Source organism: Hemiscyllium ocellatum, chromosome 5 (assembly GCF_020745735.1).
Source record: "Hemiscyllium ocellatum isolate sHemOce1 chromosome 5, sHemOce1.pat.X.cur, whole genome shotgun sequence".
Taxonomy (NCBI): domain Eukaryota; kingdom Metazoa; phylum Chordata; class Chondrichthyes; order Orectolobiformes; family Hemiscylliidae; genus Hemiscyllium; species Hemiscyllium ocellatum.
This window is the reverse complement of record NC_083405.1, coordinates 82,348,843-82,367,305: the sequence shown is the minus strand read 5'-3', so window position 1 is coordinate 82,367,305 and position 18,463 is coordinate 82,348,843. Positions and strand designations below refer to the sequence as shown.

The window sequence follows — 18,463 nt, the reverse complement described above, 5'->3', positions numbered from 1 at the left end:
GCTGAGCTTTTCCAGCAATTTCTATTTTTTGTTTTTTAACATATTTTGTTCTGAGGCTATCTTCAGGAGCTGACTGTAATTTTATCTCATTCCCTGAGCAGGAGAATAAGGGAGAATAAACTCCAGGCTTAGATGACAAAGATGTACTTTACTCAAAACTCAGCTTGCAGGGGTGCTACTCTGTGCATTACAAGAATAACTTGTGGCTCTCTGGTAGATTTGTTCCCTTGTTAAGTCTCACCACTACCGGCTCCCCAGAATTAGATCAGAGATAAAATCAGCCCTCCATTGTCCCTCAATTTAATGCACTGATTTAGAATGTTTGCATTTCACACTAGAACAATAGGTATCTTGTTTACATAGGGACATCAAATCACAATATATTTGCAGCTTTGAATCAAGGCATCTCTGTAACAATCTGCTGGTGCTGTGGAATTTGCTGGATTTATGTAGTGCGGAACCTGAGCTACACTAACAGACAAAGAGTTTATCTAATCTGGTGGGAGATGAAAATGCTAACAATGCACAGCAAGCCTGTAAGTATGTAAAGAGGACAAAAAAAGGGTTTTGTTGAACTGATTGTACACACCATTAGAGGAAGACAGGGAGAATTACAAAGTAAAGCTATGCTAATTATTGTGACCAAGTTTGAGTAGCTTGGAGACATGTTTAATTGCTGGGCAGAGGTGGAAATTGTAATTGGGGACTTGTGGCAGCGTGATCACCCTTGGTGCCCTGTACAGGCCAGTTAAGGTATTGAGGGAATCCTCATTGGATTACTAATTTATAAAATCCTTTCATTTTGATTTAGTACAATCTTGGAGCAGCAGGGTGACTGTGTGGTTAGCACTGCTGCCTTACAGCGCCAGCAGGGAGCCAGGTTCGATTCCAGACTTGGCGAATGTCTGTGTGGAATTTGCACATTCTCCCTGTGTCTGTCTGCATGGGTTTCCTCCGGGTGCTCCAGTTTCCTCCCACAAAGATGTGCAGGTTAACTGAATTGGCTATGTTAATTTGTCCATAATATTCAGGGATGTGGAGGTTAGGTGCATTAGTCAGGGGAAATGTAGAGTAATCGTGTAGGTGAATGAGTCTGTGGGTTACCCTTCAGAAGTTGGGTGTGGACTTGTTGGGCCAAATGGCCTGTTTCCACACTGTAGGGATTCTATGAATATAGTCCCATTTGCCAGCACCGACCCATATCCCTCCAAACCCTTCTTATTCATATGTCCCTCCAGAAGCATTTTAAATGCTGTAATTGTACCAGCCTCCACCACTTCCTCTTGCAGCTCATTTCATACACGCACCACCCTCTGTGAAAAAGTTGCCCCTTAGGTCCCTTTTATATCTTTCCCCTCTCACCCTAAACCTACGCCCTCTCATTCTGGACTCCCCACCGCAGAGAAAAGACCTTGTCTATTTACCCTATCCATACCCCTCATGACTTTGTAAACCTCTATAAGGTCACCACTCAACCTCCAACCCTCCAGGGAAAACAGCCCCAGCTTATTCAGTCTCTCACTGTAGCTCAAGTCCTCCAACCCTGGCAACATCCTTGTAAATCTTTTCTGAACACTTTCAAGTTTCACAAAATGTATTATTCTATGCATTCAAATTATTTGAGGTAGATGAGGTCTAATTTTCTGCATTGTTAGTGACTTACTGCACCATGGTATGAAAAGATGCAGATTGCAGCAGCTTTCTACATTTGCCTTGGGGCTACCTTGGGAAGTACAGCAGTGGTTGCTGAAAAGGAGGCAGCTGGAAAATGAGTAATCCACTAATACTTAAAATATAACCAGACTGACCAGGCCCCCAAATCTCACTCAGGAAAGCAATTGTATGATTGGAGATGGAAAAAAATAATTGTATAAATGGCAAAGGAGAAAAAATTACACTGCCTAATTTTAAAGAAAACTTAATTTTCCCTACCACTCCTGCAGAATTCACTGTTATGTTTTCTGAATTAAAAGTTGATGAAGCCAAGAGACCATAGCTTTTCCACATGGCCATTAATCAAGCTGAATGTCAATACTTATCACAAAGTTAAAAATCACAGAACACCAGGTTATAGTCCAACAGGTTTATTTAGAAGTACAAGCTTTCAGAATGCAGCTCCTTCGTCAGGTAGCTATGATGATAAATAGGGTGACAGAGAATTGTTGTTAAACCCAATATCATCTGTACACAATATGTGTACATATCTAGTTTCAGCAGAGATCACCATTTGACTACCTCACTGAATCAAGGGCTCTGAGATCAATACATAGTGCCAACATTGCGCTGAGGTCAGAGAAACTCACCTCCAGACTCAACAAAGCCTATCTGCCATTCATAAAGGAAAAACCGGAAGGGTGATGAAATGCTCTGCACTTGCTTAGATGAAGCTGCTTCATTAACACTTGAGAGGTTTAACATTATCCCAAACAAAGCAGCCTGTTCGATTGGCACTCCACCCACCACCTTAAATGTCTCTCCCTTCATCACTGACATACTGTGGCAGCATTGTGTACCACTACAAATTGCACTGCAGCTCCCCAAAGCTCCTTCAAAAGCACCTTCTAAATCTATGACCTCTGCCATCCAGAAACACATAACCATGAACAAATGGGAACACCAACCTGCAAATACCCTCAAGTGCCCATTCTGATCACTTTGACTTAAAACAATATTGCTGTTCCTTCATTGTTGCTTGATCACAGTTCTAAAGTTTCCTTCCCGACAGCACTGTTGATGTATCTGCACCACATGGACTGCAGTGGTTTAATAAGTGGCTAACATTGTTTCCTCCAGGATTAGGAATTGACAACAAGTGCTGGGCTTGGCAGTGATGCTCACGCCTTGTAATCAAAAGAAAATAAACTGGTGCCAAACTAGAGTTCCTGCTTGCAGTCTATATTGGGATGTGAAAGCAGAAGAAAAGACGATGAAAAGATATGGAAACAGTGTGGTTAAAAGACACTTGTGCAGGGAGAAACAATAAGGTGGCACGGTGGCTCAGTGGTTAGCACAGCAGCCTCACAGTGCCAGGGACCCAGGTTCAATTCTAGTCTTGGGTGACTGTGTGGAGTTTGCACATTCTCCCGTGTCTGCATGGGTTTCATCTGCGTGCTCCAGTTTCCTCCCACAATCCAAAGATGTGCAGGTCAGGTGGATTGGCTATGCTAAATTGCCCATAGTGATAGGTGCATTAGTCAGAGGAGGGTGGGTTGCTCTTCAGAGGGTCAGTGTGGACTTGTTGGGCCGAATGGCCTGTTTCCACACTGTGGGAATCTAATTAGCATTTATTTCAACATTTTGTCAGAACTAAAACTTCTTTTTGTGTAAAGCTTGTAGTGCTTTTAAAACAGTTTGTTTTAAATTACTTTTTATTTGTTAATTAATACAAGATCTGTTCAATGGTCTACTTGCAAACTGTGGTAATCAGAAATGTTCATACATAATTTTATGAAAAGTATGCTCTGAAAGAGTTGACAAATGTGCACAGAAAGTAAGAACAAGTGCTCCCACTACAGAAAATTAAACACTGCCAAGGAAGGTGTGCAATAAATTATTGATACTGCTATAAATGTATAGAAGTGAAATTGTGAAAAAAAATTATAAATGAAATGTTTTGCAAATGTAATTTATTAACTTTTTAATTCTGCAAGTGGATGACTACAATGCAACTGTGTAATATTTCATCACTTATTGGAATATCAAACTTCTACACTAACATTTTAAAATAAAGATTAAAATTGTTCTGATTTTTTTAGTGTATTCCAATGAATGGTAACAAGAAGAACATTTTTCAAAATCTGTCAACTGTTCATAACAATCAGATACTCGGCATGACACCGTGAAGTACAATTGACTGTCATTGCATAAAAATGTGATTTTCAGTATATTTACTGATTCCATTAAGCTTCAAAACAAAGAAGTAAAGAGTGAAAGAAATAGAAAGTATCTGCAGTGCATTTTTATAAAGAGAAAATGGATTTCAGTCTTTTATCAATTAAATATTCTATCACTGCCTAATTTGATCATGTACAACTTGTGGATGGCTGTTTGAGTGTTTTTGTTGTTGGAGGCTGTACATGCATTGGCTCTGTAGAAGAGCATAACTGGAAGAATGCCAACTGTAGCCCAAAGCTTCACATTGCTTGGGGCTGATGCTTTCTCTGTATACTGTCTACGTTTTTGATGGGCAGGTATGCTGCAACCTATTCTAAGAAACCTCTGACCACTTTATGTCTATTAATATTCCAGAGGTCGCATTCTATTGATGCTATCCAAAATAAGAACAAATACCTCTTTTTTGGATTGGATGGTAGGGACTAGTGAGGCACCACTTCACCCCAGCTACTCACGAAATACAGCAATAATTTGGATGAGAGAATGAAATGTAATATTTTGCTGATGATGCAAAGCTGGGTAACTGTTGAGGAAGATGTAAATTGTATCATGGCAATTCAGAGTAGTTGAATGAGGAGGCAAAAATTTGGCAGTTGCAGTAAACTGTGGATAAATATGAAGTTATCCATTTGGTCAGAAAAACAGTATATCAGAGTATTATTTAAATAGTGATTAAAATGGGAAATGTTGATGTACAAAGGGACCGAGGTGTCCTTGTACATCAGTTACTGAAAAGAACATTGGGAAAGAAAAATGTTTATCATTCTTCACTGCACAGCCAAGGAGGTTTGGAGGTTTGTGGCAAGAACCTCAAAAATGATCATTCAAGGATGTAAGCCTTAATTTTCAAGTCTTAACTGTATTTCCTCAGTCCAGGCAACCTACTGAATCTCCAAATATGCCCTTGTCAAATCTTCGACTCAAATCTTCTACTCAACTTTATTTTCTCCCAGTGCACTGCACTCGACTGTAAAACTCACTACCTGTCTTGCTTCCTGAATTATGAGGCCATCTCCTACTCATGCATCTTACAGACAATGCGGCAGACACTACCATCACCAGCCTGTCCTGCCCACAGGATAGATCCAACTGAAGTTGCAGCACAGTGGTATACATTCAGAAGAGAGTTGCCCTGGGAATCCTCAACATTGGCTCCAGAGCTGCTGAAGCCTCATGGCTTCAGGTTAAAAATGAGCAAGGAAACCTCCTGCTGATTACTATACACCATACTCCCTCAGTTAGTGCTCGTCCGTGTTGAGCAAGACTTGGAGGATACATTGAGGGTGGCAAAGGTACAAAATGTCATCTGGGTCGGGCTTTCAATGTCTTCCACAAAAGTGGCTCAGCAACAATACTACTGATCAAGCTGGTCAGGTCTTAAAGGACATAGCTGCAATTCTGTGTCCAAGGCAGATGCTGGGGGAACCAACCAGAAGGAAAAACATACTTGACCTTATCTTTACCAATCCGCTGGCTGCAGTTGCATCTGTCCATGACAGCAATGGTAAGAGTAACCACCACATAATCTTTGCGGCAATGAAGTCCCACCTTCATATCGAGAAGATTCTCTAACATGTTATGTAACACTATCACCGTGCCAGAATGGGATAGACTACAAACTGAGCTAGTAACTCAAGAGTGGGCATCCATAAGGCACTATGGGCAAGTAAGTTTCACCTCTCACAAATGCAAGGCAATGACCATCACTAATAAGTGACAATTTTACCACCGTCCTCTGACGTTAAATGGTGTTATCTCACTGAATCCCCCACTATTAACATCCTGAGGGTTACCATTGACCAGAAACTTAACTGGACTAGTCACATAAACACAGTGACTACAAGACCAGGTCAGAGTCTAGGAATACTGCAGTGAGTAACTTACCTCCTGACTCCCCACAGCCTGTCTACATCTACAAGGCACAAGTCAGAGAAATGTGATGGTATACTCTCTGCTTGTGTGTTATTAGTGAATGAGTTTGTTAGTTACCTCAGCAGGTTCATCAACGCTCGAAAGCTTGACATCATCTGAGACAAAGCAGCCGCTTGATTGGCAGCACATCTACAAGCATTCACCCACTCTACCACTGATGCTCAGTAACATGTGTGTACTATCTATAAGATGCTCTGCCAAAATTCACCAAAGATCCTAGACAACACCTTTCAAACCCACGACCGCTTCTCTCTAGAAGGACAATAGCAGCAGATACATGAGATCACTATCACCTGCAAGTTCCCTCCAAACTGCTCACCTATTCCTTCACTGTCACTGGGTCAAATTCTAAAGTTCCCTCCTTACGGGCAGCATATGGACTGCAGCAATTCAAGAAGGCAGCTCACCACCACTCCTCGAGGATAAATAGGGACATGAAATAAATACTGGCCAGCCAGCAATGCCCATGTTCCATGAGTCAATAAAAATGTTGGGCTTCTGAGGACATCAAGAACATGAGGCAGCTGCCCTTGACTGCTTGTCTTTAAGTAAGTCACATGCACTCTTTACTCATGAGCCAGTTCATTGGCTTCTCCCCGATCAACTGGATGATAAAGTAGCACTGCAAACTTATTGGTAGGTTTTTCTCTAAGTACCTGAGCACCCCATGAATAAGACAATGTTTCATGAATAAAACAGAACATGTTAGAGCACCTGTGAGCCTGACAGCATGTGTGGAGAGAGAAACAGTGTCAATCTTTGAGTCCGGTGTAGCGCTTCCGAACTTTCGAGTGTTTCACTTAAGCTGTGCAAACTCAAACGTCTCCAAGAAGGCTCTGTTCAAGTTGGCCTCTTTAAGTGACAGGGTCTCAAAAAAAAGATGGGCTGCATACTTAAATCAAGTAAAAAGTTAAAGAGTACATTGGACTGAGATGGTTTTCAATTTTCAAAAGCCATATCTAGAAACGGGATTTCTAGAGGCTGTGTCTTATGCTGGTTGACAACATAATCTTGACTTCTGTTCCCACATGTACTAGAAACTGAAAGGCACATTTGTTATAACCTCTTGTTATAATACACTCCTGTCTGGGCAACGTTCTCATAAATCTCTTGCATTCTCTCTAAAGCCTCCACATCCTCATATAGTGTTGCAACTGGAACTGCGCGCAAAACTCGAAATGAGACCTAACTAAAGTCTTATACAGCTACAACATGACTTGCTAACTTTTATAATTAATGTATTGACTAATGAAGGCAAGTTTGCTGTACATCTTTACTACCTTATTCACTTATGTTGTCGCTTTCAGACATCCCTGAGGCAACAAACCACCTTGGAATTACATCTGCAGTTGCAGAAATACCTGTCTGCAACCCTTACTATGAAGTTCCAGGACACGACACTCAATCTGTTCGATTTGTGGCATTTCCTACAGACTGCCTGAAGCATCTAGGAATTTCCACATGCTTCAGACGGTGTAACATACTGGCTTGGAATAATTCAATTTAAAGAACTTTACATTTAAAACATATGGAAAGAAAAAGCTAAACTCTTGACTGTATATGCTAAAGCCAAAATATCCTCTGAAAACAGTACAAAAATAATATTTAAAAAGTATTAATCACAATTCAATATTATAAAATGGTAAACAAAAGTATGAAGACTCACCCAATGAGCTGTGTCCCTTGCCCTGCATCACTCTGGGAATCATCACAACAGGGGTTCCATGCCTGGACTTTGGCTAGCTCTCTCCACATTGCTCTCAGCAGGTAAGTGATTGCTAGCTTTTTGTGATCATGCACAAGGACCCTCAAATCCCACTGTGCTGCATCTCTCTGTAGTCCGTCTCCTCTTAAATAATACTCAGCTCTTTTATGCCTCCTATCAAAGTGCATAACTTCATATTTTCCACGTTATATTCCATTCATCAAAATTCTCATTTAACACTCATTTAACCTGTCTACAGTATATCCCTATGCAGACTCAGTCAGCATCATCACTTGCTTTCCTATATATTTTGAGTCATCCACAAACTTGGCAATAATACATTCACTTCTGTCATCCAAGTCATGAACACATATCGTAAATAACTGTGGCCCCAGCATTGATCCATATGGCACTCCACTAGTTACATGTTGCCATCATGGAAATACTCCTTTATCTTAAGTCTCTGTCCTCTATCCATGTTACCTCCAACACTAAGGGACTCTCACTGAGTAGTTAATGTACAATACCTTATCGAATGCCTTTTGGAAATCTAGCTATATCATATCCACTGGTTTTCCTTTATCTATCTTGCTTGTTACCTCCTCAAACAACTAATGATGAATTTGTCAGGCATGATTTCCCATTCATGAAGCCATGCTGACTCTTCATACAATACAACATAATATAAATCAATACAGGACAGGAACAGGCCCTTCAGCCTACCAAGCCTGGGCTGATTTTTAAACCTTATTTAGCCCTATTACTTATTGCCCATGCGCAGTTTCTATCCCTCTGTTTGCCTCCTGTTCATGTGTCTATCAAGATAAGCCTTAAACATTTCTAATGTGCCTGCTTCCACCACCTTCACTGGCAGTGCATTCCAGGCACCTACCAACCTCTGTGTGAAAGATTTTCTCTGCAATTCTCCCCTACATTTTCCCCCTCTCACCTTGAAGCTATGCCGTCTTGTAGTTGACCTTTCCACCCTGGGAAAAAAGCCTCTGACATTCCATCCTATCTATGCCTGTCATAATTTTGTAGACCTCCATCAGGTTGCCCCTCAGCCTCTAGCTTTCCAGTGAAAACAATTTGAGTTTTCACAAGTAAAATCCTCCAGATCAAGCTGGCAAATGTTCTCTGCACCCTCTCCAAAGCATCTATGTCCTTCTGGTAGTGTGGCAACCAGAACTGCATGCAATGTTCCAAATATGGTCTAACTAAAGTTTTGTATAGCTGTAATATAGCTTGAATTTGATGCCCCAGCCAATGAAGACAAGCATGCTGTATGTCTTCATGACCACCTTATCTGCCTGAGTTGCCACTTTCAGGAATCTATGGACCTGTAATCCCTCAGTATGCCAATGCTCCTAAGGGTTCTGCCATTTATTGTATAATTCATACCTGAATTTGATCTTCCAAAATGTATCACCTCACATTTGTCTGGATTAAACTCCATCTGCCACTTCTTTGCCCAAATTTGCAATCTATCTATATCCTGTAATCCTTTGATACTTCTCCTCATTTTCTGCAACTCTAGCAATTTTGGTGTCATTTGCAAACTTACTAATCAGACCACCTATCTTTTCCTCCAGATCATTTATAGATATTACAAACAACAGAGGTCCCTGCAAAATACTGATCTCCATTCTAAAAAGCACCCTTCCACCGCTACTCTCTGTTTTCTATGACCAAGCCTGTTTTGTATCCATTTGGCTAGCTCACTCTGGATCCCATGAGACTCTACCTTCTGTATCAGCCTGACATGAGGTATCTTATCAAATGCCTTACTAAAGTCCATGTAGATCACATCCACTGTCCTTCCCTTATCAATTATTCTCGTCATTTCATCAAAATACTCAATCAAATTGGTGAGACATGACCTTCCCCATGCAATCCCATGCTGCCTATCACTAACAAGTCCATTCACTTCCAAACTGAATAAATCCTGTCTCTCACTTATCCAACAGCTTCCCTACTATTGACACCAAGCTCACCAGTCTGCAATTACCTGATTACCTCTGTTTTCCTTCTGAAACAAAGGAACAACAATGGCCATTCTCCAATCCTCTGGAACTTCATCTGAGGCCAAAGAGGGTGCAATGATATCTGTTAAGGCCCCAGCTATTTCCTCTGTTGGCTCCCCAGTATCCTGGGGTAGGTCCCTTCTAGTCTACCTTAATGTATTTCAAGGCACCCTACACTTCCTTCTTCATTATTTTGATCTTTCCAACAGTAGCCACATACTTCCCATAACCTCAATATCCGTCATGACCCTCTCTTTGGTGAATACCAAAGTACTCATTTAACGATCTCACTCATTTTCTTTGCCTCCACACATAATCTCCCTCCTTTTTCCTTGAATAGGCCTACTCTTTCCTTAGCTACCCTGCTCCTAATATACATATAAAATCCCTTGGGATTCACCTTAATCTGCTAGCCAAGAAATTTTCATATCCCTTTACAGCCCTCCTATCTCCCCATTTGAGCTCCTTCCTACTTTCTCAATATTCTTCAAGGACGTTGTCTGTCTTTAGTTGCCTAGACCTTAGGTATGCTTCCTTTTTGTTGATTAAGCTGATAATTTCCCCTGTAATCCAAGTTTTCCGAATCCTGCCATTCCTGTGCTTCGTTTTCATAGGAACATGCCCGCCCTACATTCTAATCAACTGGTCTTTACAAGATTCCCAGATGTCAGATGTGGATTTAGCCACAAACAGCTGCTCCCAATTCACATTCTTCAATTCTTTCCTAATTCAATTACAGTTGGCCTTTCCCTAATTTAGCACCTTCATCCAATGTTCAATCTTGTCCTTATTCATAAGTATCCGAAAACCTACAGAATTATGGTCACTGTTCCCAAAATGCTCCCTCACTCAAACTTTGATTACCTGGCTGGGATCATTTCCCAATTCTAGGTCCAGTACGGCCCCCACCCTCATTGGGCTATCCACATACTGTTTCAAAAAACTCTCCTAGACATAACTAACAAATTGCTCCCCATCCAGACCCCTGGCACTAAGGGAGTCCCAGTCAATTTGGGGGAAGTTAAAAGCATATACATCACTAAGATCATCATATTGTGTATTTCTATATACTCTGCTGTTATTGCCCTTTATAGTAGACTCTATTATTTTCCCAACAATGTTTTTTAAAAATTCATTCACAGGATGGGGGCATCACTGACTATGTCAGCTTTCATTGCCCATCCCAGAGGGTAGTTAAGAATTAACAACATTGCTGTACGTCTGGAATCACATGTAGGCCAGACCAGATAAGGATGGCAGTTTCCTTTCCAAAGGACATTAGTAAACCAGAAGGCTTTTTCCTGATAATGAATACCAGTAGAGGCCAGATTTTCTTTTCATTACCAAATTCAAATTCTACCATCTGCCCTGTTGGGATTTGAACCCAGAACATTATCTGCGTCTCGAGATTCCTGATGAAGGAATTCTCCTGCCCCTCCGTTGCTGCCTGACCTGCTGTGCTTTCCAGCACCACACTCTGTTGATTAACAGTTGATTAATGATAATACCACCAGGTCATCACCTTCCCAGTCTAATAACCTAACCAGCCTATAGTTACCATTTTTTTGTCTACATCCCTTTTTAAATAAGGGTGTTAGATCAGCAGCTTTCTAATCCTATGGGAATTACTAAGAGCACACCTGCTATCCCTGCAGTTACTTACCTTGCTGTCCTAAGATGCAAATACAAGGACTTATTGAACTTTAACCCCATTACTTTTCTTAGTACATTTTCTCTAGTGATAATTATCGCACTTATTTTCTCCATTCATTTAGCCTCCTGGTTATTTTGCAGCTTTGGAATGCTAATTATTCAACTTTTCTACCATTTCCTGGTTTTCCAGCTTGGACCTGCAATGGGAACTATGTTCACTTTGGCCTTTCTTTTCCTTCATTTACACACAAATAAGTTGTTACTGTCCATTGTCATATTACTTGCTGTTTTGCCCTCATAATTTATTTTCTCCCTCTTTATTGTTCTTTGGTCATCTTTTGTTGGCTTCTACAACTTCTCCAGTACTTTAGATCATAAAAGTAAGATCTCTAAGCAATTTCATAGTAAGGGGACAATGTGCAGGGCACTTAGTTTTGGATCTTCTCCTCCTCTCTCCCTGAGTGACTGCTCACCCTCATTTACATCAGTAGTATTTCCTCTCTCCCCACGTGACTGCTCACCTTTATTTACATCAGTTGTATTTCCACCTAAGATTCTATGTTTGGTATCCTGTAGGCAGCTTTTGAAATGATGACGTAATGGTATTGTTCGTGAGACAGTAATCTAGCAAGACAGACAAGACTGTGAGGATATGGGTTCAAATCCTGTTATAGTATGTGATGAAATTTGAATTCAATTAAAAGATGTGGGATTCAAAGGGGGAAAAAAAGCTAGCCTAATGGTGACCATGTAACCAATGCTGTAAAAACAAACATTGGTTCACTACTATCTTTCCCTAGGCAAGGGTATCTGCCATCCTTACCTGGTCAGGCCAAAGTTTGACTCCAGACCCACACCAACCATGTTGTTTGACTTTTACTGCCCTTTGGGCTGTTAGGATGGACAATAAATTTTGGTCAAGCAGCAATACCCAGAATCCATAACTGACTAAAATGAAAAGCCTTTTCAGTCATTATTCACCAATTTAAAATCCTTTTTGAAAAGAAACTGTCCTTGGTTATGCCTGTCATTGCCACAGATGCAGAAACCCAAACAGCAAGTTCCCAGTTTTAGCTTGGGGAGGGAGAAATGTATTTTGTCTCTTGATTTACAATGAATAAGTTGAAGCATGTTTAGAAAGTTGATTTTCCTCCTATGACATTTTCCTTCTCACTCTCTTTACTGCCTTCTTGTCTAGATTCAGTTCCACAACTGAAATTTGATCAATGAGTTGCCCTTATCAATGGGCGAACCTTATCTGTGAATGAAATAAACTACTGGGCCTCAGGGTGATCATAATAGTTGAGACAATCCTCCTCAGATGTGCTCATGATCATTTTAAGTAGGAGCCACTCATTAATAATTTGGAATGAGAATCCTGATTGCTTTTTATCCCTTCGTAGCCCAGAGGCAGGCAAAGCAATTGTGGAAATCTAATATCTGCTCTAGCTAACATTAATGAATTCAGCACAGTCTTAAAATCAAACCTGAGATTTCGACAGGCTGTATGACTCAGGTGGTTAAGCTCACTGAGGTACGGACAGCCAAGAAATATTTGATTTCTGATGGTTTTGAGTTACAAGCATTGATGACATGCTAAGGAATGACAAATTCTTTTAATTCAGGCCTCCAGGACTGCTATAAATAGAATCCATTGTTTTAAAATGACCTCTGCCCTCCCTTCATGACCTCTAACTTAATTCTAACTAATTATGAAGATTATTAAAGACTATTAATAAATCAGCATGATTGACAAAGTGCTTGAACTTAATTTCAATACAATAAACTACAGGAGGGATATATTAATTCTTATGTGAAAAATCTCATGAAGAATTGAAAAGACGTTTTGTTCTGTATCAGGGAAATGAACACACCAGTTACTGCAAAGACTCTATTAATAGATTGGAAAGTCCAGTGAGAACTGGAGGAGAGTGGCCTGATTTTTAATGTTAGATCTTGTGTAATTAAAGGAAAATTCCAGGGAAAAACCCTTTTGATGGTTACTGGGGTATAGTTCCATCAGAGACAGGGACTCCCCAGCATGTCACTCAAACAGCTATTGTGTGAATATTGGCAGCTTCAGCAAACTTTGTTTTTAATGTGGGGACCATTGCAGCCTGCACTTTCCCCTGGAGTCTGCACACATGCACTTCCAGCATGATTTGGAGATGCCGGTGTTGGGCTGGGGTGTATAAAGTTAAAAATCACACAACACCAGGTTATAGTCTAACAGGTTTAATTGGAAGCACACTAACTTTCGGAGCGACGCTCCTTCCATCACCTGATGAAGGAGCGTCGCTCCGAAAGCTAGTGTGCTTCCAATTAAACCTGTTGGACTATAACCTGATGTTGTGTGATTTTTAACTTTGCATTTCCAGCAGGAATTTCTGAATAGTAATCAGGAATGGAAACTCTGTTAATGTTTACCTTCTCCCCAATCTGCATATACTAGACCCAATTGTAGGTTTGCCACTCCCTGTCCCAGGCCCTCTTCCCCACTCACCATCTGGCTTAGAATAGCAAACTAAACACTGACTAGGGAGCGAACCTGGGATCTTCTTAATATGTGGGCACCGAGTTCTGTGCATTGTTCTTCTCTGGTGACACTGTGGTTAAATGTGCTGTGGTATACAGCATTACTAGCTAATGATTAAAGCTGCTGGGTGTCACTTGTTTCAGGATCCGTGCCGTCGAGGGTTAAACATTGGGCCAGAATTTCTGCAGCTGATCACTACTTAGTAAATCCTGCTTAAATATGTGTGCAAGGAGCTCAATAAAAGCAATGACAACTTACAGCTATATGATGGATCATGAACAAAATCATCTTCCTGCAATTGTGATCCTGTCCTTCGAATTTAGTTGCTCAGCATCGCTCAGTCAGATTTCAGTCTATTCTTGCCTAGAAAGACAGTCTCTCATCTGAAGGAATCTTTGAGGGTCTGCTTTAGGTCTCTGTAACTGTTGAATGGCATCTTATAAGCTTATTTTGGTAAATACATGATAAAGGCTTATGCCTTAAAATTTAAAGATGAATGAGTGATTTTGCAAATAATGAGGATAAGCTGTGGGTTGCTGTTTTGTTTGGCTAGTGCATTCAAGAAAACTGCAAAGGAAGTAAATTGGATCAGTTTGGGTCAGAGAAAGATTCAAGGTGATACTCCTGTGATGAGAAATTGGAACTAGATTGATGGTCTGTATATTTGGTAACCTTCTCCCTAAACTAGGCCGGCCAGAGGAATTCCAAGACGCTGTTAATGATTGACTGCTCAGCCAGTTTTATTGATGGCACTTAGAAACATGCTGGTGATATTGAGGGGTTTCATTTATCTCAATCCTACAATGGGTTGGGTGGTCCTAGTGGAAGCTGGAAGCAGTTTCCTGGTAAACCTCATGACTTTCGCTCTGCCACTTAGCATTTTTCAGTTGCTATGCACCACAAGTTATTTTTATTGTCAATTACACCAGTGCAGGCCATGGCTTTTCCCAGACTGAATTTTGTGAGCAGCACCTCAGAATTAAAGAATGTTATTGGCAATCCATGCGGATTTCCTCAGTGATTTGGCGGCTTTGCGGATTCTGAAGCACAGGGTGTATCGTTGTATGTGTCAGATATAATTGATTTAACAAAAATATTCAAGGAATGACAAACTGCAAATGTAAACTTCATAAAACTCCAACACTGCTTCTAGTCTTCACTTTGGGGATTGGAAATGTGAATTTTGACTAAAAAAACAAAGGCATAACTTTCAGGTCAAATTCTAAGATAATTTGTCTCCTCTCCCGACAAAACAAAAAAAAGGTTCAATTACCACCTCCTGATTTTGGATGAGTGGAACCAACAGTGAAATGTGTGCTGCAGGTCTGAGCAGAGTATCAGTGGACTGTCTCTTTAAGAACTAATAAACGGTGTTTCCATTTTGTAGCTTTAAAGGATGTGCGCTGGCATTCATTGGGCAGAGAGGGAGCTTTGCTGAAGTTACCTGTGTTAGTCATAGCCACCTGAGGGAGTGTAGGTTGCTGGGTCTCAGCTCTGCTGCATTGACCTAGCATTCAGCCTCTGCAGCTCAATAGCATGGACGGAGCAGAGCTCTGACTTCTCCGGGATCGTGCTACTTTCCAGCCACTCACGGGCAAAGTTTCCAAAAGTTAACGTTTCAGATCAAAGATGGAAGATCGCCCTCGGACCATCAGCACAACCAGCAGCACTTACACTGTGTCCTTCAGCTCGACGGCCAGGGGCTATGACAAGGCTTTCCTTAAGACCCTGCCGGGACTCCTCATGATCGCAGAGATTGTAAGTGACTGTGTGAGGGGGCAGCTGTGAAGAGAGATTACTGGTGTTGTCTGTCGGGGGGGATTGTTTTGTAACAGGAGGGCTGTAATAACTTAAAGGCATAAATCTTACGTTTTCCTTTAGACCTGATTTTATCTGAAAAGCGATTTAAAAAATAAATCCAGGCGAGTTTATCAATGTGCAGCAGCTTTACATATGGTACATCGAGACCGAAATGTCATCTTGAGATGAACTGGGCGGGGGATAATTGAATCACAGAGCGCCCCAGATTAAAGCCATGCCTGTCCTTGTTTTTGAACATTCAACAATAAATTGCGGCGTCAACTTTTATAATGGAGATTGGGACCGTAAACTTTTTTATAATTACAGGCTCTTGACAGTCAGTTAATGTGGCGGTGTTACAACTTAGAAACATGCTCTTCGGCCCATCCATTCCGTGCACATTGATGCTGTTACAAAGCATCTGTTTGAGCACATTGGTCTGGGCAATTCCCATGTCTCTTTAATCACCACCATCCCCCCAGGTCCTTACTTCACCTACCCAAATCCAGTCGGGAAGATGGAGATGATTTGGTTTCCAACGCTTTGGTGACGGGGGTGAATTACAACCTGACAAATTTCTACAACTAGTTTGGCAGCAAGTTGAATTTCATTACTGCAGTACAGATAATGTTGTCGATTGTGATGAGAGCAGCTTTTATTTCACATCTAGCAGTTTTTACACACCAGCTTTTCAAAAGTTGTTAAAAAGAGGAAAAAAATTCATAAACTCATTTCAGGTGTGCACATATTAGAACAAAGCAATTTGTGAGCAGTGACATGTTTTTCTGTTCTCTGGTGGGATGTAGGCATCCTGGCCAGCATGGATTGTCTATCCGTGGTTACCCTTGAGAAGGTGGTGGTGAGCTGCCTTCTTAAACCACTGCAGTCCACCTGCTGTGGGTTGACCCACAATGCCATTCGGGAGGGAATTCCAGGATTTTGACCCAGCAACAGTGAAGGATTGTCTATATATTTCCAAGTCAGGATGGTGAGCGGATTGGAAGTGTTCCCAAATATCTGCTGCCCTTGTCCTTCTAGCTGAAAGCGATCATGGGTTTGGAAGGCGCTGTGTCAGGACCTTTGTGAATTTCTGCAGTGCATGCTGTGTAAATGGGTAAAAACAATGACTGCAGATGCTGGAAACCAGATTCTAGATTAGAGTGGTGCTGGTAAAGCTCAGCAGTTCAGGCAGCATCTGAGGAGCAGGAAAATCCATGTTTCGGGCAAAAGCCCTTCATCAGGAATAGAGCTCTATTCCTGATGAAGGGCTTTTGCCCGAAACATGGATTTTCCTGCTCCTCGGATGCTGCCTGAACTGCTGTGCTTTTCCAGCACCACTCTAATCCAGATGCTGTATAGATGGTATACACTACTGAACACTGGTGTGCATGCAATGCTACTCAGGCGGGCTGCTTTGTCTTGGATGGTGTCGGACTTCTTGAGTTTCTATTGAATGGATAATGAGTTTAAAACAAGATAAATGACAGGTGAGCAAGGAAGACATGAGGTGATCACTAATGAATATGAATGAATATTTTAAAGGGGAAAGGAGTCAGAGCAGTGGTAAGACAGAGAGAGACAAGACTGGAGAAATGGGATTAAGTTATGGGAAGGAAAATGAGTGGAGAGAGGGAAAGGGGAACTCCTGAAACTACAATCTTCCAGCAACCTCTGGCTCAGATGTAGCTTCAGCTGTTGTCAGCTCTTTACTGAGTTACACCATCTAAGACTTCCCTCACCTGATACAAAGAAAGACGAAAAAGGAACTGGGATGGCATGAGTGAGGAAGAAAAGACTGAAACACAAATCTATGGAGATACAGATAAAGTCACAATAGTCCTACCAAACCATAGGGCTGCTCTCTCATTAGAGAGAACTAGCTGCTAGTGGTTTAACCTCATGGTCACCCTGCCTGAGGTGAGGGGAAAGGATGAGAAAGCAAATCTCCATGACAGCATCACTTGGTGCAGGACTTGAACCCACACTGTTGGCATCACTAACCAGCCACTCAGCCAACTGAGCTAGCAGACTCCAATACAATAGACAATTTAAAGGAGTAGCCATGTTCTCCCACATCCTCCATTCAACACCATGGTTATTAAACTGCCAATTTTAAAAATAAATCTGTGAACTGTTCCTGACCACCTTTCCTATTTATAATTTCTGTGGAATATAGTCTATCCTGAAACCTTCTCAGGTCAAATAGGGTAAAAAATGAGGTCTGCAGATGCTGGAGATCACAGCTGAAAATGTGTTGCTGGTTAAAGCACAGCAGGTTAGGCAGCATCCAAAGAACAGGAAATTCGACGTTTCGGGGAAGGGCTTATGCCCGAAACGTCGAATTTCCTATTCTTTGGATGCTGCCTAACCTGCTGTGCTTTAACCAGCAACACATTTTCAGGTCAAATAGGGTCCAGAACCCTTCTGCTTATTGTAATCAACTGCCCCTCCTATTGCCATGTCCTCCACACTCAGCTGATGAATTTATGCTGCTTCATGTTGGACATCACATGGAGGACACACTGAGTGTGTCAAGAGTTTAGAATGTACTCTTTGCTTGCAGACATCAATATCTATCCCCAACAGTAGGTGAGGAGCACCACTACTGACTGAGTCCTGAAGAACGTGACTACAGAATGGGTCTTCAACAGACAGTGAGATGGGAAAATATATTTGACCTTTTCTTAACCAGTCAATCTGTTGCAAAAACATGTATCCATGACAGAATATGTAACAGCGATTACCACATGGAATATGTAAGATCACCAACACACAGACCCTGTGGACATGAATTTCTGTGTTTCCATTATGCATTGTCACCATGCTAAATGGGATAGGTTTCGAACATATCTAGCAAATCGTAACTGGGCATGCATGAAGCCCTGTGTGGGCTATTAGAAGCAGCAGAATTGTATTCAA

At 41.3% G+C, this 18,463-nt stretch overlaps 1 protein-coding gene across 1 annotated transcript in view; it reads left to right on the top strand.

The window, feature by feature from the left end:
• The first annotated feature begins 15,373 nt into the window (after positions 1 to 15,373).
• Positions 15,374 to 18,463, top strand: part of cmtm8b (CKLF-like MARVEL transmembrane domain containing 8b) — a 56,479-nt gene continuing 53,389 nt past the window's right edge. Inside the window, exon 1 of the mRNA XM_060825522.1 lies at positions 15,374 to 15,502. Coding sequence (XP_060681505.1) covers positions 15,374 to 15,502 — 129 coding nt within the window. The remainder of the gene's footprint in view (positions 15,503 to 18,463) is intronic.